At 43.3% G+C, this 27,893-nt stretch overlaps 1 protein-coding gene and 1 long non-coding RNA gene across 14 annotated transcripts in view; one reads left to right on the forward strand and one right to left on the reverse strand.

Annotated features, from left to right (window-relative positions):
- Positions 1-919: 919 nt before the first annotated feature.
- Positions 920-27,877, reverse strand: LOC116570266. The gene is made up of 2 exons (XR_004277360.1): positions 27,669-27,877; positions 920-2,948 (listed from the first exon to the last, which is right to left on the reverse strand). It is a non-coding gene; the product is annotated as an uncharacterized LOC116570266 (long non-coding RNA).
- The window catches only part of PDCD1LG2 (programmed cell death 1 ligand 2), a 93,988-nt gene continuing 80,892 nt past the window's right edge, over positions 14,798-27,893 (forward strand). For 5 of the 13 annotated variants that reach the window (XR_004277354.1, XR_004277356.1, XR_004277353.1 and 2 more), the window contains exon 1: positions 16,188-17,043. Coding sequence is in view for 5 of the 13 variants with exons in the window: in XM_032307053.1 (XP_032162944.1) it covers positions 17,019-17,043 (25 nt within the window). In the remaining 8 variants the exon portion in view is untranslated. Of the gene's footprint in view, positions 15,028-16,178; positions 17,044-27,893 lie in introns of those variants that run through there. The other 8 variants (XR_004277359.1, XR_004277357.1, XR_004277358.1 and 5 more) reach the window with 5 other exon arrangements.

Raw genomic sequence — 27,893 nt, forward strand, 5'->3', positions numbered from 1 at the left:
GACATGTCCAGCTATTATTATAAAAAGATTTCTCCCTTCAGTTCTGTCAGTTGCTGCTTCATATATTTTGATGGTCTGTAGTTAGGTTTATAAATGTATTTATAAGTACTATATCTTCTTGCAAATTAAATTTTTATTAATATATAATGTCCTTCTTTGCCTCACAAACTTGTTGGTTTTAAAGTTAGTTTTGTCTGATATTAGTATAGATGTGCCTACTTTCTTTGAGTTACTATTTGTGTGGAATACATTTTCCAACCTTTTACTTTCAATCTTTGGACCTTTGGAGCTAAAGTGTCTTTTAGACTGCATATAGTTGGATTATGTGTTTTTTACCATCCTGTTGATCTTTGTTTTTTTTTTTTTTAAGATTTTTTTTTTTTTTTTTTTTGACAGGCAGAGATCACAAGTAGGCAGAGAGGCAGGCAGAGAGAGAGGAGGAAGCAGGCTTCCTGCTGAGCAGAGAGTCCAATGTGGGGCTCGATCCCAGGACCCTGGGATCATGACCTGAGCCGAAGGCAGCGGCTTTAACCCACTGAGCCACCCAGGTGCCCCTGATCTTTGTTTTTTGATAGGAGAGTTTAATTGATTTGAATTTATTGATTTATTTATTTACTTATTTATTTATTTGACACAGTGAGAGAGGTAACACAAGCAGAGGGAGTGGGAGAGGGAGAAGCAGGTTTCCTGCCGAGCAGGGAGCCCATGTGGGGCTTGATCCCAGGACCTTGGGATCGTGACCTGAGCCGAAGGCAGATACTTAATGACTGAGCCACCCAGGGACGCCATAATCCACTTAAATTTAAAGTAATTATGGATAAGGTAGGACTTAGTTTTGTCATGTTTCTATTTCCTATAAGCCTTATAGCTGTTTTGTTCTTCATTTAGTGCATTACTGTCTTCTTTCATGTTTAGTTGATTTTTTTTTTTTTGGTAGAGAGATGTTTAAATCCATTTCTCTCTCTCACTTTTTTGTGCGTATATATTCTATAGCTATTTTCTTTGAGATTACCATGGGATTACATTTAACATTCTAAATTTACAATGCTCTGATTTGGATTTATGCCACATTAACTTCAATAACATACAAAAATCCTGATCCTTTATGCATTGTCCTCATCCATTTTGATTATTGAAGTCACAAATTACACCTTTTATATAACATAAAGTAATATTTCTTTTTAGCACATTAATTTCTTAAATCATTTAGAAAACAAAAAGTGCATTATTACCATAATTCTAGCTTTTATAATTACCTGTATATTTATCTTTACTGAGAATTTATTTCTTCATTTGGTTTCGAGTTACTGTCTATTGTTTTATTTCACCCTGCAGGACTCCCTTGAGCATTTCTTGCAGAGCAAGTCTAGTGTTAATAACTATCAGCTCACTGTCTTCTGGCTTCCAAAGTTTCTGAGGAGAAATCTGCTAGTTATTTTATTGAGGATCACTTGTATGTGATGAGTTGCTTCTCTCTGCTGCTTTCAAGTTTCTCTGTCTTTTAAAAGTTTGACTATAATGTGTCTTAGTGGAGTTCAGAACTTAAAGTTCATTGAGCTTCTTGGATGTTTATATTCATGTCTTTAATCAAATTTAGGACGTTTTCAGCCATTACTGCTTCTGAGAAACAGAAAGAAAAGACATAAGTATGCAGGTCCTGGCTCATTTGATGGGGTGCCACATGTCCCTTTGGCTCTGTTTACCTTTCTTCAATGTCTTTTCTTTCTGTTTCTCAGACTTGACAATATCCACTGTCTCATTCTCAAGTTAACAGATTCTTTCTTCTGCCCATTCAAATCTGCCTTTGAATCCCTCTTGTGAATTTTTCACGTCAGGTATTGTACTTTTCAGCTCCATAATTTCTTTTTGGTTTCTTCTTAGGTTTTCTCTCTCTTTACCATCTTTCCATTTTGTTCATACATCATTTTCTTGACTTTCTCCATGTCATTCTTTAGTTATTTGAACACCTTTAAAAGTTGTTTTGGAGTTCTTGTCTAGTAGATCTGCCATCAGGTCTTTTTCAGGGATAGCTTATGTTGATTTATTTTTTTCTTTGCACCATACTTTCCTGATACCTTGTATGCCTTATTTGTTGTTACTGTTATAGAAAACAAGACATTTGAATCTAATAATGTAACTGGAAATCCAATTCTCCACATTCCTCTGAGTTTGCTGCTTTGTTACGATTTTCTTTGTTATTATTGTTATTGTTGTTGTTGTTGTTGTTGTTGTTGTAGGCTGTCTCTGTACCAAGGATCAAACTAAGGTGTAAACTTAAGGTCTTCTCCGGTCTTTCCTGAACCTGTTCCTTTCCTTGGCCATATACAGTCACTTTTACATTTTTTCCAATATATGCCATTGTTTTAAATGTCCTCGTCTTTAATGTCTGGCTCCCCAGAGGGAAGAAAGAGAAAAATGATAGGGATGGAGTAAGGAAAAGGGTGCTGACCCTTTAAGACCCCCTGGAAATCACTTCAGCTGGATGTGGAGGGGATTGCAGCAAGGAGAGGAGGTGCAACAACAATGGCCACTGCCTCTTTGTCTGTACCTCTATGATCTGATCCAGCCATCACTGATCAGAGCACGGATCCTCAGTATTGGGAGGACAGAGTCTTTTTCCCCTTCCCTGGCTCCCACAAGCTGTGTGTGAGCTACTCCAGGAACATGTGTATAGCTAGCTTCCTGTGGCAAGACAGGGTGGGGAATGGGCAGCTGCTATTGTGCTATGAGCTGAAATGTATCAGAATTAACTGCAATTTACCATGCCTTTCCCTGCAAATGGCAGAACTTCCATAGACTCCAGAGTTCCTGAATAGCTGTATCAGACAGATTCTGTCAATGTAATTATTGTCCAGGTGGTGAGACAGACTCCTGGTGCTTTTCTACTCCATCGTCTTCTTTCCACCAGTCATGCAGTCTTATCCAAGGATTACACTGCCTCCATCTCCCTGGCGGTGGGGAGGGACAAAAAACAGAAGAAACAAAAGGTTATAATCTCAGGATTACACTGTTAGACCTGCATGTATCAAACACTGGTGAAGAGACTGCTTTAGTGACCCACAATAAAACATGCCAGTGGTTAAAGTATTTCCAATAGTTATAGGAGTCACATACACGTCAGAAAAGACTAAAATTTGGCTTGTTTATTTAGTTTGCACCTATATCAACAAAGAGTATAATAAAACTCTATTAAAAAATAGGATGAGGCACCTGTGGGCTCAGTTGGTGAAGTGTCCAACTCTTGATTTCAGCTCAGGTCATGATCTCAGGATTGAGACCTGCATCAGGCTCTACTCCAGGCATGGAGTCTGCTTGAAATTTTCTCTCTCCCTCTCCCTCTGCCCCTTTCCTACCCCCCTTCCCCCAAAAAGAAAAGAAAATAGGATAGTAGAGTGAGTGAGAGCAGGGGCTCTAGAGTTAGGCTGTTTGGGCTTGAATTCTGGATTTACCGCTTTCTGTTTATTTGACCTTGGATAAGTTACTTAACTTTGCTTCTTCATGTGTATAATGGAGGCAATGATAATATCTCACTTAAGAGAGCTGTTAAGATAATTATGAGTTAATATGTAGAAAGAAAAAACCTCAAGCACATTATAAATACTGAATATGAGTTGGTGGAAGAATATATATGTTCTGTCCCTAGGCATGTAAAATTTCTATAAACAAAAGGACAGAGTCAGTATCCACCTAGGCAGGCAGTTTGCTCTGTGTAGCCATTCAGGGACTCAGATGGTTAATGGCTCTGTTATATTCAGTATGTGGTTTCCAAAGTTCCCTTGTTGGTGGGGGGGGGGGGTCTCCTTACAGCTTATTAAGCTAGAAAAGTACAGAGAAGCTGGATGGAAGGTTTTTATAAGCCAAGTTTGGAGACAGTGCACATTTCCCCTTCCATTGGTTAGAAATCTATCATACGATCATACCCGTTGCAAGGGAGGCTGGGATGTATAGTCTGTATGTCTAGTCTGTATGTCTAGTCTGCTGAAACGAGAGGTGTATATATGAGTTTGGAGGGAGAGCTATCAGTGTGGGTTATAGCTGATCATCTAGACAAAACCATATTGGTCTTGGTATCCCAGCAAGAAGGGTATATTGAATTGAAATAGCTATAATGTCATTGGCCTCTATTGCAGGTATTTTCACAAAGCAACTGTTTGAAACTGGTCATTACCTACGGATGAGGACGTTCTTCACTTCATCTCCCAGTGTACTTTCTAAGTGCACTCAGAAAAAGGTCCCTTTGATCTTGATGCCAAAATAGTTGTGTTTTCTTTTTTTCTTTTTTAAGATTTTATTTATTTATTTGACAGAGATCACAAGTAGAGAGGCAGGCAGAGAGAGAGGAAGGGAAGCAGGCTCCCTGCTGAGCAGAGAGCCCGATGCGGGACTCGATCCCAGGACCCTGAGATCATGACCTGAGCTGAACGCAGAGGCTTTCTGCATTCAGAGCCACCCAGGTGCCCCATAGTTGTGTTTTCTCAAGTGAGAATTTGTTTTGTTTTACCGCCCAACCTGGAAATATTATTAATGTGTTTAAATGTCCATTGTTGGCTTAGAAAGCTTAGAGCCAATTTTTTTTTTCATTCAACTAATATTTACTGAGTATTTACTACAAATCAAGCTTTGAGCTAGATTCTGAAGGTGCAAGAGACAAGAGAACAGACACAGCATGGCTCCTGCCTTGTGGAACTTGCTGCCGATGAGGGTCTGGGGGTGGAGATGGAAATACGTAATAAGCAACTGCATGCTCACATCAGGGGCAACAAGACCCATGAATAAGAGACCGAGGTAAAATTAATCAGTCAGGAACTGATTTTAAACACAGTGAGTAGGGCAGGAACTTCTTTGAAAAGCTAACGTTTAAACTGTGCTGCACAAGAGTTGGTATGCTTCCCGGCGGGAGCTACAGTTTGCACAAAAGCTTTGAGGTGGGACTGAGCTTGGCAGGATCAGGGGATAGATCGGCGCAGCCAGAGTGATCGGACAGTGGCAGGTGAGGTAGGGAGGAAGGTATGAAATTGAAACATGAGCCATACAGGGCTTGGAGTGCATCATGAAGAGTTTGGTTTCCATTCTAAATGCAATGGGAAGTTGTCAAAGGTTTTCAGGAGGAAAATGATTGATGCTGCTTGTGTTGTGAGATCACTTTTGCTGTGGTGTAGACAAAGCACTGAAGGGGCATAGAAGCAGGGAGAATAGTCAGACGATGGGTGTGGTAAGTCTGGAAAAAAGCAGACGGCAGCCCAGCTACAGCAAGCCCGTGTATTCTGACAGGGAGCACATTCCCGGCTTGTGCCCAGGGAGAAGCGGAGCCTCCGGTTTGATCTTATTCCCATTTCCCTCCCTTTTCTTGGCCCACTTTTCACTTGCGCTCTTGTGTTGTATGTTAAAGACCCTTAAATCCTTGCTGGGTATTCGATATAGTCCTAGAATCCTAGGCTATAGATCCCTCCTTCTTCCAAGAGTGATTCGTGATATTGCCAAGAAGGAATAAGTATTGTTTCTCAAGAGGTTTGGTGTTTCTGGGTAAATAAGAGAATTAAGCTGGAAAGACAAGTGGGACTTTTAGAGAAAGTGGGTCCAGAAAACCCAAACTGCTACTAAGAACAATTTGTAAATGGAGGTCATGGAGCTCCGAAAGACGTTTCTCTTTGATACTTCTCCTGGGTTAAATGAAAGAGAGATACTGAGGAATTGTGTGGACCATCAGGGAAACCTCCAGTTTGGTGCCTACAAAGAGAGGAGCTACCATTGGGGAACCAAAGGGTAAACGTGGAGAGAGGGAAGTACAGCAGGAGACTGCTTCCTCAAAATCAGAATGGTTATGAGGGTGCTCTGGTTTGAACTTCAAGAACTTACTGGAAATGAATAATGTCACACACGCGCGCACACAGACATCTATTGAAATGACGTAGCAAATGTCTTGCAAGTGAGCTTGTGGCAAGTTAAGTTCCATGATTATCCTTAAATCTCCTAAGGGAGAAGAGACATTGACTGCCCAGTGTGGGTATGGACAGGGAGTGAATATCCTGGCTGCTGTACCCATAATGGAAAGGTGCTGCTCCCTCTCTTCAGGCCAGTCCGCCCAGCCAGTTCAGTTTCCTTCCTTCCTAGCCAATGCACCACACACACTTGCTAACTCTGTCCACTCTTTTTGGTCACTTACCCCAGAATCTCTGTCATTTCACTATTAGTATCATGTCATGGGTCAGGCCTCTGGCTGGACCTTTGACAGCCTTGGGTACCTCATTTAACTCAACTCTCTTCCTGTTTTATAGAGCAGTGAGGTCAAAATTTAATGACCTTAGACATACCGTATATGGAGTAAAATGTTAAATTTGATTATTTAATAACACTAGAAAATTAACAACTTGTAGATCTATATTTGCATGAATGAAATATGGATGTATATATACATAAGTAGATTATATGGACATAGAGATATACACACATATCAGAGTGTTTGCATGGGAAAGAGATCAATAATGCCTGTGTGTCTATTGGATACAAAGTAGCTATAGCCTATGAGGAAGAGACCAAGGGAACAGGAGGGGAAGAGTAAAGTAACCAGAGCCTACAAAGAGTAGAAGCAAAGATGCCCACATACCTTCTACTTTTAATTCAAATACATCACTGTCAGATCCCGCCACTAGAATCCCCATGGTTCTGCCCCAAAAGATGCTGTTCTCTTCTCTAACCCCAAGCCAGGAAGGGCTCCATTCAATCCTCTTTCCTTTGTCAGGTTTGATATTCTTAAGAGGTCTCACTTTGGGGTACCTGGGTGGCTCATTCAGTTAACTGTCTGCCTTCGGCTCAGGTCCTGATCCTGGGGTCCTGGCATGGATCCCCGTGGCCGGGCTCCCTGCTTAGTGGGGATTCTGCTTCTCCCTCTGCCCCTCATCTTGCTCATGCTCTCTCTCTCTTTCTCTCTCTCTCTCAAATAAATTTAAAAACCTTGAAAAAAAAAAAAAAGAGGCCTCACTTTGACTAACAGGCTGAAGAACTCACATTGGCTTCTCTAAGGATATATACATATATATATCCTGATCATTTGGGGAGTGTTTAGTTGAAGATAGATGCCCATTATTACAAACATGAGGAGGAGCAATAGTAAATAGAAGAACTTGGAGCTAGACTCTGGGAGTTCACTCAGTTCTCCCGTTTACTCAATGTATGACCTCCAGCAAATAGTCTACCCTATACAGGCCTCAGCTTCCCTATTTATAAATGAGACTAATGAGAGTACCTACCTTATAGGGGTCTTGGGAGAGATAATTGAGTTCATACACATAAAGCACTTGGAACTGCCCTGACAATATTTAGACCTCTGTGAATATTAGCCTATATTACTGTTTCCCCTTCAGGAGGAATTACTACAGGTAGTAGCTGCTTATTCCATTCATTCTGTCTAATCCTCCCCCACACCAAACCAGTGTGATGGAATGTTCCACCATACCCGACGTGGTCAGGAAAGGAGGCTGGAGTGAAATTAGTGGAGTGGCTGGCCTCTGGTTTAGGGTGAAGGACCAGGTGTTTCTTCACTTTCCTCTACCTGTAAGAAGAGCTAGTGTGAACTGAGTAAGTCTAGATGTGGTCCAGCCTGTGTCCCTTTCCTTCCCATACTTGATTCATCTTTTATTAGTCTCTGGACAGTAGAAGGTGCTGAGTCATATGGCCACCACTCATGTCTCTTGCTGCACGTCCCAGCTTTATTTGCTAAGGAAAATGCTCAGGTTATTGGCCACTTGATGAGGAACATTAGGAAGAATCTTCCCCAAACATGATTGGAGTAAAATACCATTGGACATTATACCCTCAGAAAGTTCCTCAAAAGTTAAGTGACGTTTTCAACCAAATGAACTTCCCTATCTGATTTCCTGGAAAAGCCAGATATTCAAAGAAATTGCATGGCCACAGTAGCCCAACGAGATCAGTAAATTCTCCCACTGGGTTCCTTCTCAGGTCTGAAAAATTACCTGCTGGTATAGGAACATGTTTGAAACTTGTGGGCAGGGATGCCTCTAAATATTTGCCCTCCTGCAAACTGACCACTTGCCCACTTGTCCTCCCACAACTAGGTCTTGAGTTGCTGCAAAAAATACAAGTTGGTGGCTTTGTAAGTGCCGTTAAGCCAGATGACTAGCCCATCTCTTTTTCCACAGTATGTGTTATTCTAGTGGGACTTGTGTCTTCAGGTGTATATCCTTTGATCCAGAGATAACCCTTATAGCAAATTTTCCCAAGGAAACAGTCAGACAAGGACCCAGAGCTCACTGGGTGGAGTCTTTTATGGCACCATTGTTTTGTAATATCAACAATATGAGAAATAACCTAAGTGGCCATCAATAATGACAGCTCAAATACTAATGTACCTTACAACGAAATACTCATCAGTCTTTACAAAAAATCATGAGATCTATAATTACTGATATGGAAAGATGCTTACAATATCTTTGATGAGTGATAAAAGCACTTCAATGAACAACATCCTAATATAATGATGTGTGTTAAAATTACATTCATATATATATATATATATATATATATGTATATATATATCCAGAGAGCTATAGAAAATTATGTTCACCAAAATATGAGTGGTTATCTCAGGTATGGTTTTTTGGGTTATCTTCACTATTTTTAATTAATTAATTAATTAATTTTAAAGATTTTATTTATTTATTTGACAGAGAGAGAGATCACAAGTAAGCAGAGAGGCAGGCAGAGAGAGAGGAGGAAGCAGGCTCCCCGCCAAGCAGAGAGCCCGATGCGGGGCTCAATCCCAGGACCCCAAGTTCATGACCCGAGCCAAAGGCAGAGGCCTTAACCCACCGAGCTACCCAGTGCCCCAATCTTTACTAATTTTTTTTTAAAGATTTATTTATTTATTTGACAGACAGAGATCACAAGTAGGCAGAAAGGCAGGCAGAGAGAGAGGAAGGAAAGCAGGCTCCCTGCTGAGCAAAGAGCCCGACGCGGGGCTCGATTCCAGGACCCTGAGATCACGACCCGAGCTGAAGGCAGCGGCTTAACCCTCTGAGCCACCCAGGCACCCCTCTTTACTAATTTTTAATTTAAAATATATTTTATAATAATACGGGGTGTCATTTTGGAATTAAAAAACAAAGCTTTCTATATTTTAATTCTGAGGGGGAAACATGAGCTAGGTTTTAATCATATTTTTACAAATATGATTTTGGGTTTACTATACCAATCAGGTAATAGCATAAGAATAAATAACATTTATTGAGCACTTACTGTGTGCTAACAGACCCTGTTCTAAGCACTCTTCATGTATCAAACCATTAAATCTATACAGTATTCGACATTTTAGGTTTATCCTTATTATAGATAATGAAACAGGTACCAAGAGAGAAAAATCATTTGTCCAAACCCCCATGGCTGGCACAAGATGAAACCTATTTGGACAGGGTCTCTGATCGTGATTCCTGTGCTGCTCCAAGCCCAGTTCCCCTGCCCTTTATCTGCAGCGAGGAGCAGAAGGTGCAGAGATGTGAGAAGGAGAAGGACTGTTTTCTTCCCCTGTTGTTCGCAACCCTCTTCAGCCTCTCCCTGTTCACCTGTTCGCTTAACTCCTGTGGACTTCAGTTTCCTCTTTTGTAAAACAAGACTTCTGAGACCTCCCAGCTTAAAGTGACTGAGGCCCCTGTATACCATACATGGACTAGTAGCTACTCCTATTGTAGCACTTACCCCCTGCCCCCCACTGTTACCACCAACACCCTATCTCAGGATGAGAGACAGGCTCCCGTGTCCAGTACATATTGTAATGGCCACTGTTTTCGGTTCTCACCTTCCTTTCCGCCCTTTTACTCACTGTTCTTCATAAGGATGGCAGTGACCAAAGTAATCAACCCGTGATATTCTCTAGTGCTGAGCCATCAGTTAGAGTATGCGGGAGCCATCAAAATCACCTGATCAAAGTTTCCCCCAAAATGCCTATTTCTGCACCCCAACCATGGAGATTTTCAGTCAGGAGGTCTGTGGTAGTACCCAGGCACCTCTAGGCTTTTAAAGTTCCCCAGGGGATTCTGATGTGCAGCCAGGTTTGGGAAAAACTGATCTGGGTCAGAGTCTTCAAAACATGAGTCAGCTGTCTTCTCCTGTCTCTGACTGCGTTTGAAAAGATGAATCATCATTTCACTTTCTTTTCTTTTCTAACGAGTTGAAACCAAGAGTCAATATGAAAACTTCTTATTTCCTTTATCTGGCGTTAAATCCCCTCCTCTTCATCCAAGCACTGCCTCTTCTTTTAAAAATCTTAAGGGCAAAGGACATCGGTCTACGAATGTGGAGAAGATTCCCTCCTGCATTCAGTCCGGGGACCATGTTGTAGCCCTAATGAGCAATGGTTAGGGAGTCCTTGGATGAAAGGGCTATATGATTTCTGATTTCTAAAAGAAATAGATGTTTGGTCTTTGGTCTCTGTTTCTGGTATAGGGCTCTGCAGTCCCTTGGAATTTCCTAAGTGACAAGAGCTATGTTTTTGTTACATCAGTGAGTGAATTTCGGATGCACCTAAGTTTGGGCTGGTTGCCAGGAGAGCCAACCATGTGACTGAGGCTTGAAATTTGGAGTCTTAACTCCCAGACCTCCTGGCAGGAGAGAGGTGTCAGAAGTTAAATCAATCACCAATGGCCAATGATTTCAACAATCATGGCTACGGAATGAAGCCTCCATAAAAACCCAAAACGAGAGGGTTCAGAGTGCTTCCAGGTTGGGGAATCAGAAGTCTTCCACATGCCACTGTGCAGGGCCCAAAGTCTATCAGGACAGGAGGGCCTTTGTTTGGGATCTCAGCCTTTGTATCTCTTCATCTGACTGTTGATTAGTATTTTTTTTAATTTCTTTTGTAATAAGTCAGCAATCTAGTGAGGAAACAGGTTTCCTGAGCTCTGCGAGTCTCTTCAGGAAATTAACCAAACTCCAAGAGGGGTCATGGAACCCTCCAATCAGTAACTGCTCCATCGGAAGTCCAGGTAGCAGCGTGGACTTGGAACTGGCACATGAAGTGGGGTCAGTCTTGTAGGACTGAGCCCTCAACCTATGGAATCTGATATTTTCTCTGGGTAGTTGGGTCAGAGCTGAGTTGAATTGTAGGATGCCCAGCTGGTGTCTAAGAGCTGCTTGGTTGGTAGAGGAAAAACCCACCCCAACCACTTCAGGTTGGCTTTGGGGAACCTTCCTTCCTGAGTTACTGGGATACTGAGATACTGCTGCATCTTAGAGTGGGCCTCAATGTCTGGGGCCAACAGTCTTGCCTCCCTCTCTCCTCTCAGAGACGAGTCAGGACCAGGAAACAGGAGAAACATTGGGATCCATGTAGATTATTTAGTTCCTTAGTTTTACCTTACCTTCTCCCCCAAACCACCACAGCTGAGGCCAGGCCTAGGTCAGCATATAGCAGTGAGGGAATCTCAGCTTCCTCTGCCTCTCTGTGTAATTACAAGTGTCTGATATAACACTTGTGCAGAAATTCAAAATGTTTTGGAATTTCAAATTTCCAAAACTAATCCCAAACCTAATGGTTTTGAAATTCCAGCAAAATTCTAGCAAACCTAATGCTGAAACCACGGGCCAGACAGCAGAAGGAACTAGAACAAGGACCAGAATTCCAGTCAGGGCTATCTCTCTCTTCTCTGCTGCCTTCTTCCATTCCTCTCTGACGAGCTTCTGTGGGCTACGTGGCTGAAGCGGCCTCTACCTACCCCCGTCCTCCCGCCCCCCTGCCTGTTGGGTGGAGAGTGAGCTTCATTGTATCTCAGTCCCGTTTCATAATTTGCAGCTCACTTATGACTCAGTTCAGTTCCAGTTCTCTTAACAAGTTTTGAGATATAATTCACTTACCATACAATTCACCCATTTAAAGTGTACCATTCAGGGGCGCCTGGGTGGCTCAGTGGGTTAAGCCTCTGCCTTCGGCTCAGGTCATGATCTCAGGGTCCTGGGATGGAGCCCTGCATCGGGCTCTCTGCTTAGCGGGGAGCCTGCTTCCTCCTCTCTCTCTGCCTGCTCTCTGCCTACTTGTGATCTCTCTGTCAAATAAATAAATAAATAAAATCCTTAAAAAAAAAATAAGTAAAGTGTACCATTCAGTAGCTTTTTGTATATGGACAGAGTTGTGCAGCAAACACTACAATCAATTTTAAAACATTCTTTTCATCCCAAAATGAAGCCCCATACTCTTTAGTAGTCCTGCCTCCACCTTCCCTCCTAGTCCCAGTCCTAGGGCACCCCTAACTATATTCTGTCTCTAGAGATTGTCTATTATAGACATTTCATATCCGTGCAATTATACAGTATGTGATTTTTTTTTAAAAGATTTTTACTTATTTATTTGACAGAGAGAGACACAGCGAAAGAGGGAACACAAGCAGGGGGAGAGGAAGAGGGAGAAACAGGCCTCCAATGCAGGGCTCGATCCCAGGACTCTGGGATCATGACCTGAGCTGAAGGCAGACGCTTTGCCCCTGAGCCACCCAGATGCCCCGGTATGTGATCTTTTGAGATTGCCTTCTTCCTCTGAGCATGACATTGTCCAGGTTCATCCACACTCTAGACTGAATCAGTACTTCATTCACTTTTGAGGCTGACTACTGTTCCCCTGGGTGGGTACACCAGCGTGGACTTACACATTCACTGGCTGCTGGACAGTTGAGTTTGCTCCACTTGTGGCTGTTATGACTAATGCTGCTACAAACGTTGGGGCACACATGTTTATATGGACATGTATTTCATTTTCTCTTGGTTATATTCCTTCCTAGGAGGAAGTGCTTGGTCATATAGTAACTCTAGGTTTAACATTTAGGGAACTGCCAGAGCCCAGTCCCACTTGAAATTCCCATCTCGTATCCCTTTCAGTCTTCCCCTTACTCCCAGGACAGGGTAAACATTGGTTCAGCTGTCTTGCTGGGGGAGAGACAAATACCCCAGGCTGGGTCTGGTTCAGGCCAGTAAGTGTGGCCTCTGGTACGGGCCTAGGTCCCGATGCCTGTGGCTTAGTTCCCGTCTGTGCCCCCTTAGAACACAGAAGCCATGGAGTCTTTGATGGTCACTGAGGGCTCCAGGGCCTGAGATGCGGGGTGTCCCTATTTTCTTCATCCCTGGAGATATCCCCACAGCCTTTCCCTCCCCGGGCATGGTGTGCTTCAGGGAAACTTCCCCGCCCCTTCAGAAACTCCAAGCAAGAAGCAGGTGTCAGATTTTCTTAAGAGCACTCTCAAACCTCAGGATATCCAGCATCCCTTTCTTTCCCCCAAAGATGAGAGGGAAAAGCACAGTCCACCTCCCCTTTAGGTCCCCAGAATGTCCTCCGTGTCTCTGGAATCCGTATCTTGTATTACACATCAGAGGCTAGTAGACCAGGTCCGCCTCCGCCACTCTTCCGCTCTCGGCCCTTGTTTCCTGGCCCTGGACCTCAGAGACTTCCCTTACTGAATCCGACCTTTGTGACTGCAGTAACTTCTCCACGAGAAGCTGTCTCCCAGGTGTTTCTCCCTATGCAGTCGCCTGGGTGGAGGTGGGCAGGAAGCGTTCTTGGTCGGTAACTCACGTCCACCTATTCAACCTAAAATAAACCTCCCTTTTCTCTGAGTTGCTTTCAGGAAGGAACCAAACCTTGACCTTCTTGCTTCTAAAAACAAACATCCATCTCTGGTGTTCTGGCCAGAACACCCTTCCCATCTGCAATCTCCCTTTCCTCAGGGAAAGGCTATGCCTCCCTTCACAGGCAGGGGCCAAGTGGGATCCAAGCCCCGTGGGTGACGTCCGTAGGATCTCCAGAGGCTGAACTCCAGTCCCTGGGCTGAACATGGGTGGAGGAGGGGCGGTTTTCAGGATGGCCCCCAGGTGGTCTCCTCTCCAGCTACCCATGACTTTCTCCATTTTCAAGAGAGGGGGCTAGCCGTCATTGCTAGTCATCACCTTGCAGATAAACCTGCAGAATTTGGGTTCTCTGGGAGCAGAGAGGGAGCCGTCCTGCTGCTGTCCTTGGGGAGGGCACTGAGACTGGTTCCAGATAAGCTGCTCCTTCCTCGAAGTTCTCACCCCTCTTGATCTTGGCTCATTTCCCCAAAACCCTGGCTGCACTTCTCTCTCACCCTTAGGCTGTGTTCTCTTATTTAATTTATTTATTTTTTCTCTATAATGTGAAGCAGGGTGGGAAGGAGTGGACTTGTTTTTTGAATCTGCACTAGCTAACGCTGATTTAGTTCCTGCTGTTTGACAAGGACTCTTCCAGGGGCTTTCCATGAACACTTACATCCCATCACATTACGTTACATACACAGCATTTGGAGGAAAAATATCTGGGGAAGAAAGGATAGAAGTGACTTCTGCCCTGCATTCACAAGGTGACCCTGGTGAAGCTGTGCTATCTCTCTTTGCATCAGTTTTCCCTTCTACAGAACAGTTGGGTGGGGCCTGGTAGGCTGGTGATGTACCCTATGAGCCTGTTGCTGTGCTGCTCATACTGCATTATTTATGACCTGGATCCTGATTTTCTATTACCAAGCATCAGTGCAACATGTAGTGGTCTGTATCCTACCCACCCCTGCACGTGCACAGGCACCCACACACACAATTCAGCTATGCCTCCCCAGGATCTTTTATTATAAAGGGAACAACACTGAATTAAATAAATTGGGAACAGACATATGCTCTTGGCCAAATTCTTAAAATGTTTTCTTGTTGCTCTTGTTTAGGAGTTGAACTGTCCTGTCCGTTATTGACTCTAAAGGATTATTATTATTATTTTTTTTTTTTTGTCTTTACAGAAGTCCTTTGTGTCCATGGCAAGTTACTTGGGAAATAAAGGTAAAAGAAGCCACCTTTAAAAAAATCACCTGCAAGTACTGCACGCAGAAACACCACTCTTAACACTTTGGTGTCTATCCTGCTGGTGTTTTGTTGAAGCGTATGTATTTAGGAGGCAAGCAGATGTGCTGAGATTCCAGTTTGAGGTGCTTTGGGGCGCTGTTGTCGAAACACCCCAGGCTTCCCCCATCTGAGGTGAGTCTGTTTTCCTAAACCTCAGTTGCGCAGAGAAGAGCTGGGAGTGAAGATAGGCAGAGGGGGTGGGCTCAGACCAGACAGAGGAAGGCACACCGTGGGAGTGCGGCTCTCTCTTCAAGACAAGCAGGAGCGCCAGCGGGGGGTGTGGGGATCCCGAAGACACTCAACTTGAGAGCCACACAGGGGACACAGCCCACTCCTCAGACCATCAGGGAGCTGGGGAAGAAGGTCAGGGAAGAGCAGACCTCCGCCCTGCCACTGCCTACCTGGAGCTGAGGGTGGAGAAGCAGGTCCCCAGGGGGAGGCTGGCTTCCCGCAGACACAGCCCCATCCTTGGGGTCTAGGCAGCCAGTCCCATCTGTAGCCAATACAAGTTTCGGTCCCTCTTGTTTGAGGGATACACTTAAAAGAACAGGAGGAAAGGAGAACCCCACTTTTTCAGAAGAAAACCAATGAAGGGGAAGGCCTGGAGAGAAGACGAGAAAACATTAAAGAAATACGGTTGAAAAACGGGTCCTATCCGCGCTTCAGAGCCCTGTCCCTGCGCACCCATCCTTATGAGCCGAACGGACGGGGCGGAGGCACGGGGCTTGGTCATCCAGACTTGCGTCCGAGTTGGCCTTCTCTCGCACCTGCTTTGAGTCTTACTAGTGAAAAGCCTCACAATGTAGTGGGATCACAGCGGCCTAAGTTCCAATGCAACCCTGCAACCTCGACTCTTGCTTCATGTGTAAAATGGCTCTAATGGTGTCTAGACCACACATCGCTCCGAGAAAGAAATGGAGTACTATAGTGGGTTAGTGTTCCCCAAATATTTATGAGGCCCTGGAGCCTCAGAATATGACCTTATTTGAAGTAGGGTATTTGCAGGTGTAATTAATTAAGAGGAGGTCATCCTGGATTAGGGTGGGCAATAATCCAATGGCTGGTGTCCTTCTAAGAAGAGGAAAGGGGGGCGCCTGGGTGGCTCAGTAGGTTAAAGCCTCTGCCTTTGGCTCGGGTCATGATCCCACGGGGTCCTGGGATCGAGCCCCGCATCGGGCTCTCTGCTCAGCCGGGAGCCTGCTTCCTCCTCTCTCTTTCTCTGCCTACTTGTGATCTCTGTCTGTCAAATAAATAAATAAATAAAATCTTAAAAAAAAAAAAAAGAAGAGGAGGAAAGGACATTTGAAGATACACATAGAGAAGGTCATGTGAAGATGGAGACAGAGATTAGAGTGGTCAGCTACAATCCCAGAATGCCAAGGCTTGCCAGAATCTGCCAGAAGCTAGGAAGAGGCAAGGGAGCATTCTTCCCTGAAGCCTTCACAGGGCGTGTGGCCTGTTTTCACACCTCTGTCGCCTCCAGAAATGTGAGAGCGCTGGGAGCACAGTGTCTGTTGTTTGAAGCCACACCGTCTGTGTTAACTCCTGACGACAGCCCTGGGAAGCTCACACTGGAACCTCAACCTGTGTGAGGTTCCAGGCGCAGAGTGAGAACATTCTGGCGTTCTTTCGCAACCCCTCCTGCCACGATGCTTGCGCCTGCTTCCCCAGGGACATGGTTCAAGGAGTACCTGAGGGCCAAGAAGCCATGCTTAAAAGCAAAACCAAAACTTCTCAGGAGGCTGGGCTTCGGTCAGTTCCTCACAGCCAGTTTTGGTTTGAATTACCCTCCTGTTACAAGGAAGCCTGAGCTGGATGGAGAGGATATCTTCTCCTCCCTTGCCTCAAGGACTTTAAGTGATGGTTTTTCATGACCCATCCGTGTAGGTCCCTCTGCCAGCCAGAAGGAGTCCTGCCTTGGAGCTACTGCTTGTTGTAGTGCTCAAGGCATAACCTACATTTGTTTTGTTTTGTTTTGGCTGTTTGTTGGCTTCCAGGAGGGGATCTGATGCAAGGGCAACTATTGTATTTTCCTTTGCGTCTTTCCCTGAGGAGAGGTACCAAGTTCTGCTGCGAGTATCTAAGAGGCTGAGACTCTCTCCTATCTTGAGCCGGTGTTGCAGATGGTGATGAGGCCGCCACGGTTGGGTAAGTGCGGGCAGACTTTCACTCCACACCACTGGGGGCAGGAGGGAATCTGCCTTGGCAGTTGTGCTCACAGACACCAACAAGCTCGTTTCTGGCTGTCTCCAAAATAGTGGGATTTCTCCTCCTTGCTCGTCTACTTATTACTCGTGTTGGAAAGTTTTAGGAGATGAGGGTTGGTTTGTTTGTTTCTGCATGTAATAAATGCTCAGGGAAAAAGAAACGAACTGTCTTGAGATTGCCTCTCAGCTTACCATTTGGGGAGGATCATTGGAACTTAAAAATTTGTGTCTTTTTTTACAATAGACATCTTTTGTGGTTATCCCTTTGGCAGGCAATCACCAGTCCAGGTGAGCCAGTGTTTACAAGCTATGCTCTAAGGATAAGCTGTTGAAAACACAGAAGAGCAACAACAAAAATGGACCTACAATTAAATTAACTTATAATACAGGCAACCGTTAGTTAAAAAAGCAACATGATTTGATTAGAGCAAGTTTAGCTCAATGAGAGAAACCTGCGGCCTCCGTTCTTATTGCTCTCTGCCGGGGTGTAGATAGTAGAAAAGAGGTGACTATGGGTTCTCATGGGAGAGGGTTGAAAGGAGCGGCTTGAGTGAAATTCCCTACAAATAAGGCCTTCTAACGCTGAACTCTCATGGTTCTGTGGAATGGAATCACAGAGAGCCGTTGACAGAATGCACAGCAGGAATACTCAGTGTCAACAATAATCAGACACGGTCTCGGGAGTCAAATGCCAATTCCTTGGATATTCTCCAAGCTCCCTTCCAAGCCTGAGAGTCGCGGAGTGGATGAACCACATTGCTCTGAGAGCAGAAGCGGTCTGCGCATGTTCACCGCTTGAACTCTCACTACCAGCAGCTCTCCCCTACCTGCAGCTTCCAGGTGTCTTCTCCATATTTCGCTCGTGTGGGAGCCTTTCCCTTCAGCCAGAGCTCTTCCTGGGCAAGGACTGCGCCTTTCAGGTTCTCTCAATCCCAAGTGCCTGGCACAGTGCATAGGTGACGTGAGGGAATCTCAAAGTTTAGCCAGCCCCAGTCAGCTCAATGCCTTCCAGCCCTCTCTACCCCCTCTAAGGGCTTGTTCCACTTCTCAATTTCCAGACCTCTGTTATCAACCCCCTCTGCTTCTTAGAGTTTTCCTCCCTGGGCCCTGAGACCCTATGGTGGGGAAGCTTCTCCTACTCTTAGGACCATTTCTTCTTTGCCTTCTTCTCTTGTCTCCTATGCCCGCTCTCCTAATTTGGGGGCATTCGTCAGACTTCAGACCTTTTTCTCTAACCTGTGTTTTTAAGAAAGTTGATTCATTCCCCAATGTCAATTAATATTTGCATATTGGAATAACTTTTTTATCTTTATCTCTATCACTGAATTGTGTCCCAAACTTTAGGCTTTCATTTTTCTTATATTGTTTCAATTCCTTCATGACTCAAACCCAATTGATTTCATAGAACTCAGCTCAAAAACCTGGCTCCTAATCTAGTATTTCCTTCGTCTCACCCTTCTGCTGTGGCGTCAGTACGGTCTGAATTGTCAGGTCTCAAAACCACAGTCCACTTGTTGCCTCTCCTTCTTTCCTGAATGGATGATCACTTGTTAGTTGCTTTGTCAATTGTTTCGTGAATTGCCTTGTAGTAAGTTTCTCCTTCCTCTGCCTTTCTTCCCTTTTCTGACCCTGAATCGGGGACTTTACCAAATATTTGGATTAATACCATGACCCTCTAATTGAGTGACTAGCATTCCATTTCACTCCCTCAGTTCTATACGGATTTAAAAAAAAAAAAATTAAAAAGAAAAGAAAAATCCCAGCAGCTTTCACCTATTTTAAATACTCCTTTTAGTAACTGTCACTATCTCTTCCTGGCAGCTCTACCTGGCATTAAGCCCTTGACATTTTTGGCTCAACCTGCATTTCCAGTGTAGATATGGTACTCCCAGTACCCCTCAACAAGCTCTGTGTGTGTGAACCTCTGAGATTATTTCTAACATTTCTTCAGGGCCTCAAGAGTAGCTCCAACTCTCCAAAGCCCACTCGTCTTAGAAGTATCCTTCCACCCGTTAGCTTCCATGGTTTGGGCATTTCCATGCAACACCTTTCACATCACTTCTTACCATTTTTCGTGTGTACAGAATTTTGGCTTTCTGACTATGATACCATGTCTTCAAGGGCAGGAACCCTTTCTTACTTGAACCCTTTTCTTGATTCCGCACTTTGATTTGAATTGATTCCCTAATTTGAAGACTTGCAAAAAGTGGGAGCATAGTGTTTGTTGGCTAAAGAGTTGAGATGCAATTTGAATTTAAGTTAAACTTGAACTGAGGTTAAATAGACTATTGTCTTCTAATGCCTAGCTCAAAGACCACACAGTCAAAAGAAACAGCTTCCCTAGTGACCTGGCGGAGAGCAAAGGCAGGGCAGCAATCTGAGCAGGACTTTTCACCAATCTAAAAAGAGTATCTTTTGCTTCCTCTCTCTCTCAAGCCTGAGAACTTGTGAGTGAGAGTCCCTTCATGACTCTTCGTAGAGGCGCCAGAAAATGTTCTTGAATCTTTTATCCTATGCTGTTCTGTTCTGTTTTATACCACGATGACATCTCAACTGCTAGGTTGTGTTCATGGGCAGCATTGTTAAGAAATACCCAGAAATTAATTAAGAATTATCTGGAAATAAAGAAATTCTGCTAAACTGATTAAATGATTGAAAACTGATTTTTTTCTGCTCATGTTCTAATGTACCCCTTTGAGGGTAGCTTGCCTGAGAACAGATAGCTACAGTGAGCATCTGTCTGAGGAAAGCTCCAGCCCAAACAGCTCATACGTAAGGAATATACAATTAAGATAAAAACGAAAAGCCGTGCAGCCCTGGACAGTAAGATACTTAACATCCAGACCAAGGTGAATTTTAAAAGGCGAGACTGAAGAGGAGGTATGGTTGTTTGAACACATTCATTTCATCTCATGGTGAAGAGTCATCTCTATGCTCTTTTGGCCAAAGGAGAGCCTTACATATGGATGCTTTATAAATTATCCTTGAGTTACTTAATTTTGGCAATGTACTCTATAAATTCTCCAAATAAACTCTTTCAGGCTTTGCCAGCATGAATAGAAAAGAATTCATACTTTCCTAATATTGAAGGTTTCTAGAACCTGCTCTTTCAGAAAATGTCATTTTCCTAAAGCACCCAGAGGGCAAAGATCTCATTGAGGTAGACTGGCCTTTTGAGAGAGATTGGTGAGGGGCTTGGGGTACCTATGCAAATATTCTTTGGGGAGACAACCTTGTAAATAATCCTACTAAAGAGATATTCTTTTAATCTCCCATCTCTTTGGAAGCACTTCCTTCCACATGCACCTTCGCTCAAGCAATTTTAAGGGGGCGGGTGATGTTCCCACCCCGTTAGCAGCCCATTCCACTGTCAGTGACTTAAACTGATGAAAATTTCTTTCTTATTTGGGGCCAAAATTATTAACCAAATTAAGTTTTCTGTTTCTCCAATAGACAACGGAGTCAACTTGGGGGCCAGTAGTCTCAGAGTATGATGCTAAATGGCCATGCATGCACTCATTCATCTGTCCATTCACGGAACAGTCGTAATTGGTTATAAATAGTTATGAACACTCATGAAACACACACACACGCACACATACACGCAAACACACACAAAGAAAAAGAAAATTATTATAAGGACCTAACACAGTTCAAAGAACTCTTGTTCTAGCACAGAAGACCGATGTGTATGTAACCAGTTACTATACCAGCGTGGAGGTAAATGCTATTAACACTAGTTAATAGCAGATAACAGTTAAGGCAAGAGGAACAGCTGAGAGCAGTTAGGAAAGGCTTATCTCCTTGTGTTGAAGGCAGAAGAGCGTAAGGCCACTTAAGGAAATATTTTTGACCCAGGACAGTTTCTTTGAGCTCAAGTAGAAATTGAGATAGAGAGAAAATAAGATTAGACAAGATAAAGTAAGATCAGAAATGAGAGATTAGACTCTCAGAGCCCCTGTGAGGACCTAGTCATGGAGGGCACATGTATTATTTCTGTGACTGAGGCAGGAGGGACCAGATCACAAAGGGTTGTATAGTCCACGCTAAGGCCTTATAAATGGTGGGAGCTTTGAAGTCTTTCCAGCAGGAGTGTCATGATCACATTTGGTAATTCCATGTTCAGGAGATTCTTCTGTACAGGTGAAGGGCTCATTCCTTCAGCCAGTATTATCGGACTGCCAACGGCCTACCGGCCACAGATCTAGAGACTGAAGGAAAGTAGTACGCGAAACAAAGATGTCAGTCATTTTAGTGATATTCTTACGTACGATGTCAGTCATTTTAGTGATATTCTTACGTACGATGTAATCTAATATAAATGAATACATTATATGATATGTTAGGTAGGATTGAGTGCCTTGGAAAAAAGGAAAGTTGGGCATGCTAGAGAGAGAGGCGCTGCTCCCGCAATCTGCACGACGCAGTCTCACCAGAGAACAAGGGAAGTCTCTGGATATGGGGAGGTGCACCCTGGCAGCAAGGTCAGTGCTTGGGCAGTGGATCTGAGAAAGAAGCCCACAGGCCTGGGAGCAGGCTTAGGGCCGTTTAGAGATTTCCAGAGTCCCAGGATCCCAGACTACAATGGGTGGTGGGTTCAAGAGCTCCAGAGGACACTGTCAGTTCTGCAAATGCTTCACACTGCAGGGAGAGGCATGGCCACTCTTGTGTCTTCTAAAGTATGGGGCGCAAAGCAAATGTCTCTCTTGCTTGGGCTACTAGACAGCCTTAGGATTTTATTCTCAGTGAAATGTTGAGTCATCAAAGGATTTTGAGCAGGAAGCTCTGCTTCAATATAAGGAGGAATGACAAGAATTAAGGTGATAGCAGTGGGGTTGTAAAAAGAAAAGGCATCACCCAGAAATATCCCAACACAGAATTGACAGGACTGGGGGATGGACTGGATTTTCAAGATGAGAGATGTGTAAGTTTAAGATGACACACGCAAGATTCTGGCTTGAGGTGGCTGTTATTATTATTATTGGCATTATAGGAAAAGGGGGCACAAAGAGTTTTAATAAAGCGTCCAGGGTCTTAAAGGCTCATAATTTCTAGACCCAGGATTTGAGCTCAAATGTGTCTGACTTTAGAGGTTGAGATCTTATCCATTGCACAGAAGATAATACCCCTAGAAGGTTGGAAAGTACCTTCCTACCAGTGTCTATCTCTCTCGGCCAAAGAAGACATTGTACAAGGAAAGTCCCCGCAGACGGGCAAAGAAGAGAGGGAAGTTACAGCCAGAGGGGGTGAGCCAGACATCCCTTCTGTTGCCAGAGCATGTTACACGCTCTTGTTTTGAGCTCCAGAAATGCTGATGCTGGGCAAGTGCAGCATTAGGATGATACTTTGTCTGGGTACATTTGCATTTCAATAAGGAGCAGGGTCTTCAAGTCCAGCTAAAGTCCAGCATTTCCCTATGGAAAGCACTTGATGGGGCTCCCAGTTGATACCACCTGATGTGTCCCTCCCTAAAATGAGAACAAGACTACAGCCCACTGTGGACCTCACAGTCTCTTCTAGCTACGGCCTCATTGCTCGCTCCCATTATAACACTCTTCTCTGAAATGCTGCCTGTATTCTCCTGTCTCTGCACCCTTACCCTTATTTTCTCTCCACTTTACACCGGCTCTCATCTGCACAAATCCCCCCGATGTCCTGCTTGGCAGGCTCACTCATGACCTCCACGCTGCTAATGGCAGCTCTCAGCAGCATTTGGCTCAACCGAGCACTCCCTCCTTATAGCACTGCCTTTTAAGCTCTTTCATTATAATTGAGGTATAGGGAGGCCAACAGATCAGGAGATAACTGCTATTGAAAAAAAAAAAAAAGTTTGTTGTTCTCAGACCCAGAGAGAAGGAGGCATGCCACACTTTAGGGGCCACACAGGGAGGCATCAGGGTCAGACAGGAGGCAGAGCAGAAGGGGAAATGTGGCTAGAAGTCTTTATTGTGGTTTCCACAAGAAGGAGTGGGCAAGGCAGGGTAGGCAGGCTTCAATTGTCTAGTTTGAAATAGCTCATCAGGATTTGGAACAGAGGGGCTCTCCCTTGTTGTGTGGTACCTGGCCCTGGGGAGGTTAGGGCCATAAAGGAGAAGATTGAAGTTAGGGGTTCTCAGTTGTTTCATTTGCATTTGAAAGGACTCCCCTGCGTGAGTTGTTTACTATCTCTAGGAACTGGCTAATCCTGGGAGGGGCAACCTTGCAGGATCAGCAAGCATCAGAATACAGAAAATAAAAGACTTGATTAATTTCCATTTTTGCCCTTTCCCTGGATCTTCTTTGCTAGTGCCATCCCTCCCAGAGATCCCTGCATGTTGGAATCCCCCACATCTCAATCCTTGGACGCTTTTTCTCTCCTGTGTCTCTTGTGGTGATGTCATGCAGCTCCCTGGCATTAGGTAACAAGTAGCCATTGAGGACTCCCAAATTTCTCTCTACCCCAAACTCTAGGCTGTTATGCAACTGCTTACTAAACATCTTCATGTGAATGACTAGAGTCTCAAACCATGTACTGATTTCTGCTCCTTAATCTGTTTTTTTCCATCTTCTCCAGTTTAAAGTTAGCCCTTTGCTTTTCCTAGAGCTTCAGCCTGAAGGGTAGCCATACGGTCTTGCACACATTTAGTGGCCCACGGAGCTGCTCTCAAGGAACATAGGCTGTGGATGCCATCTTAGTGCTCTCCCTCTGCCCTGCTTCCACTCAGCAGTATGATCCAGAAGAAAGATGATATGGTCATCTGGAGCCCAGATTTTTGTGACCAACTCTAGAGAACACCTCCAGATTGCCTGGCCTTGGTGGCCAATAGGACTTACAGTTCCAGCCCACAGGACTGTATTATTTGCATATATCACTAGTTGCTGCCTAAGGATCTGACTTTCAACCAACCTGAATCTAGGTGCTAAGATCCTCCTCTTTGGGCTACTGACAGGTCTTGGCATATCCTCCACTGCTGGAAGCTATTAAAAATAAAATCGTTGGCTTCGACAAGCACAAAGGTTTGCAGGACAACCAAGAACTGAGGCACGGTTAGAGATCAAGTTTCATTTCCTACATAAGATCAGTTCTTCAAGACTGGGAGAGGGAGTTGTTTCATCTACTGTATAGAAACACAGAGAGTCAGGCAAAATGAAGTAACTAAGGAATATATTCCAAAGTCTTCAATAAATAATGTCGGAGATATTGGACAGCCATACACAATAGAATGAAACTGGACCACTCTTCTACACCATGCACAGAAATTAATTCAAAATGGATTAAAGACTTGAATCTAAGACCTGAAACCAAAAACGTCCTAGAAGAAAACATAGGTGATGAGCTCCTTGACATTGGAGTTGGTGATGATTTTTTAATCTGACACCAACCAAAACCAAAAACAACAAAAGCAAAAATTAAACTTAAAAAGTATCAAACTAAAAAGCTTCTGCACAGCAAAGGAAACCATCAATAAATTTAAGTCAACCTGCTGAATGGGAGAAATATTTGCAAATCATGTATCTGATAAAGGGTTAATATTAGTCCAAAATACCTAAAGAACTCACACAACTCAATAGTAACGCGCACACACACACACAGAGTCAAAATAAAAATGGGTAGAGGATCTGATTAGATATTTTTCAAAGAAAGACAAATAACCAACAGGTTCATGAAAAGATGCTCAACATCAGTAATCATCAAGGAAATGCAAGTCAAAACCACCATGAGTTATCACCTCACACTTGTTAGAATGGCTAGTATCAAAAAGATAAGAGATAACAAGTGTTGGTGAGGATGTGGAGAAATGGAAATTCTCCTATGCACACTGGATTCTAAGTTGGTACAGCCACTGTGGAAAACAGTGTGGAGATTCCTAAAAAAATGATAAATAAAAAATAAAACTACCATATGATCCAACTACCATATGATTCCACTTCTGGGTGTTTATCTGAAGAAAATGAAAATGCTAACACAAAAAGATATATGTACCCCATGTTTGTTGCAGTATTATTGCAGTATTATTTTCAATAGCCAAGACATGAATCAACCTGCTTTCATGTGTGTACGTGTGTGCATGTAATGGAATATTACTCAGCCAAGAAAAGAATGAAACTTTGCTATTTGCATCAACATGGATGGACCTCAAGAGTATTATTACACTAAGTGAATTAAGTCAGAGAAAGATGAATGCTGTACGGTTTCACTTATGTGTGGAATCTAAAACAAATAAACAAACCAAACTCATAGATACAGAGAACAGATTGGTGGTTGCCAGAGGTAGGGGTTAAGGGGGTGGGAGAAATGGGTAAACTGGTTTTTTTTTTCCTAGTGTTTAAAAACTGGAAGAAAAAAATAGGACATCGTAGAAAAGGTTAATTGCATGCTTGGGCAGCAGAGACATGAAATCAGCTTAAGGCAGCTTGTGCAGAAAGCAAACAAGCTTCCCAAGATTAATAGGAATGTGTGAAAAGCAAACAGAGGCTACCTTGAAGGAACTTCTAGTGGCTAAAATTACAGTGATTAAGACTATAAAAGAACAATTATTGGGGCACCTGGGTGGCTCAGTTGATTAAATGACTGCCTTCTGCTTAGGTCATGATCCCAGGGTGCTGGGGTTGAGCCCCGTTTCAGGTTCCTCACTCAGCAGGGAGCCTGTTTCTCCCCCTCTCTCTGCCTGGTACTCTGTCTGCTTGTGCTCTCTCTCTGTCTATGTCAAATAAATAAATAAACTCCTTTAAAAAAAAAAAAAGAACAATTATTATTATTTTTAAAAGCCCTCAAAATGGATCAGGGACCTAAATATAAGAACTAAAACTATAAAATACTCAGAAGAAAATATAGATGTAAGTCTTTGTAAGCTTGGATTTGGTGATGGTTTCTTAGATATGCCACCTAAAGCATAACCAATAAAAGAAAAAAATAGATAAATTGGGCTTCATCAGAATTAAATTAATTTGTGCTTTAAAATTAAATTAAAATATTTGTGCTTCAAAGAACGCTATCAAGAAACTGAAAAGACAATTTGCAGAATGAGAGAACGTATTGGCACATTATGTATTTGATACTTTGGCAGTTTCTCAAAAAGTTAAACAAAGAATTACCATTTAGCCAAGCAATTCCACTCCTACATATCCAAGAGAATTGAAAACATGTCTACACAGAAGTTTGTACGTGAATGTCCATAGCAGCATTATTCTAAAAGCCAACAACTAGAAACAGCCCAAATGTCCATCAACTGATGAATGGATAAACAAGATGTATATTCATACAATGAAATACTATTCAATCATGAAAAGGAATGAGGTACCGATACATGCTACAATATAAATGAATCTTGAAAATATTAAGCTCAGTGAAAACAGCTAGATTCGAAAGGCCACATAGTATATGATTCCATTTTTATGAAATATCCAGAATGAGCAAAACAATAGAGACAGAAAGTATGTTGGTGGTTGCTAGAGATTGGAAGGACAGAGGAGGGGAATTGGGAAATTACCATCAATGGGTAGTGGGTTCCTTTTTAGGGTAATGAAAATAATCCAAAATTTGATAGTGGTGTGGATTTCACAATTCTGTGAATATACTGAAAACCACTGAATTGTACCACTAAATTGTCTGTATTTTAAGTATATATGAATATATGCATACACATACACTCTTTTATTGTATGTCAATTATTCTTCAAGAAGGCTGTTGGAAAAAATAAGTTTAAAGAACAAATATGTATTTGTATATAATATATTCCTCTCTACAGACCACTTCTCACCTCTACCAGCACCACCATTCAAACCAAACTATCATCTCTGTGAAAACATTCCTCACTGATCCTCCTGCTTCTAATCTTGTCCAACCCACTGTCCTTCCCAAGTCTCTATTGTCTATGCCAAAGCTGAGTCCTCTTTTGAAAATGTAATGAGATCATGTTGTTCACCTGATCCCAGATCCTCTGCTGTCTTTCCATCACACTCAGAGAAGCATCTGACTTAGCCATATGGCTCCAACCAATTTCCCTTGGAAAAATGGTTCCATGGCCAGTAAAATTTTGAAAGTCTCTTTGAAGACAGACTAGTTCACAGTGATATATCCTGTCCCTTTTGCCTCAACCACAAAAAGTCCTTGGATTTGAGAAAGCCTGAGAACAAAGGTAGAAGTGTAGGAGGGCTAGCAGGACCAAAGTCAGGCACCCACTCAGTGTAGCCAGTTCTGTGCTCTTCCTGTCTAAACTTCTTAGTAACATGTAGTTCAAATAATCGGCAAACTTGATCACAACACTCAAAAGAGCCTGACACTCTCCTGCTCAGGCAAATATCAAGTGTTTATTGAGAATCTCTCTCTGCTCTACTGAGCCCTTTCCTTGAGTATCTGACTCCCAGAGTTCAAGGCCACCTGAAGAAGTTGGTGTGCATTATTCATTTGACAGTCATTTGGTTTTCAAGGACCCACTACTGAAAAAACTATGGGAGGTTTTGTGGAGGAGACAAAGAGGCTCAGATAATTACCAGTGTGGGTGACTCATGAGAACAGGTTCGTAGTCAGGAAAGGAAGAAGAGCTTCTGATTTGGATCGATGAAGATCACCTTGCTTCCTCTTACCTCGTCTCCCATCTCCTCCAGGCAACAACTTTGAACTTCTCTTCCTGGGGGTCCACCATGACTCTGCTGCCTCCAAGATGACCAGAAGGCAGTAGTAGGCTTCAGTACAACGGAGCCCCTGGGAGAGAAGCTAAAACTTCTCTTCTAGGGGCTTGTTTATGTGTCATTTCCCTGTTTTCAGGAATGAGCAACTCACCCAATCACGAGACCCAGCAAAAGTGTAGG

Source organism: Mustela erminea, chromosome 12 (assembly GCF_009829155.1).
Source record: "Mustela erminea isolate mMusErm1 chromosome 12, mMusErm1.Pri, whole genome shotgun sequence".
NCBI lineage: Eukaryota > Metazoa > Chordata > Mammalia > Carnivora > Mustelidae > Mustela > Mustela erminea.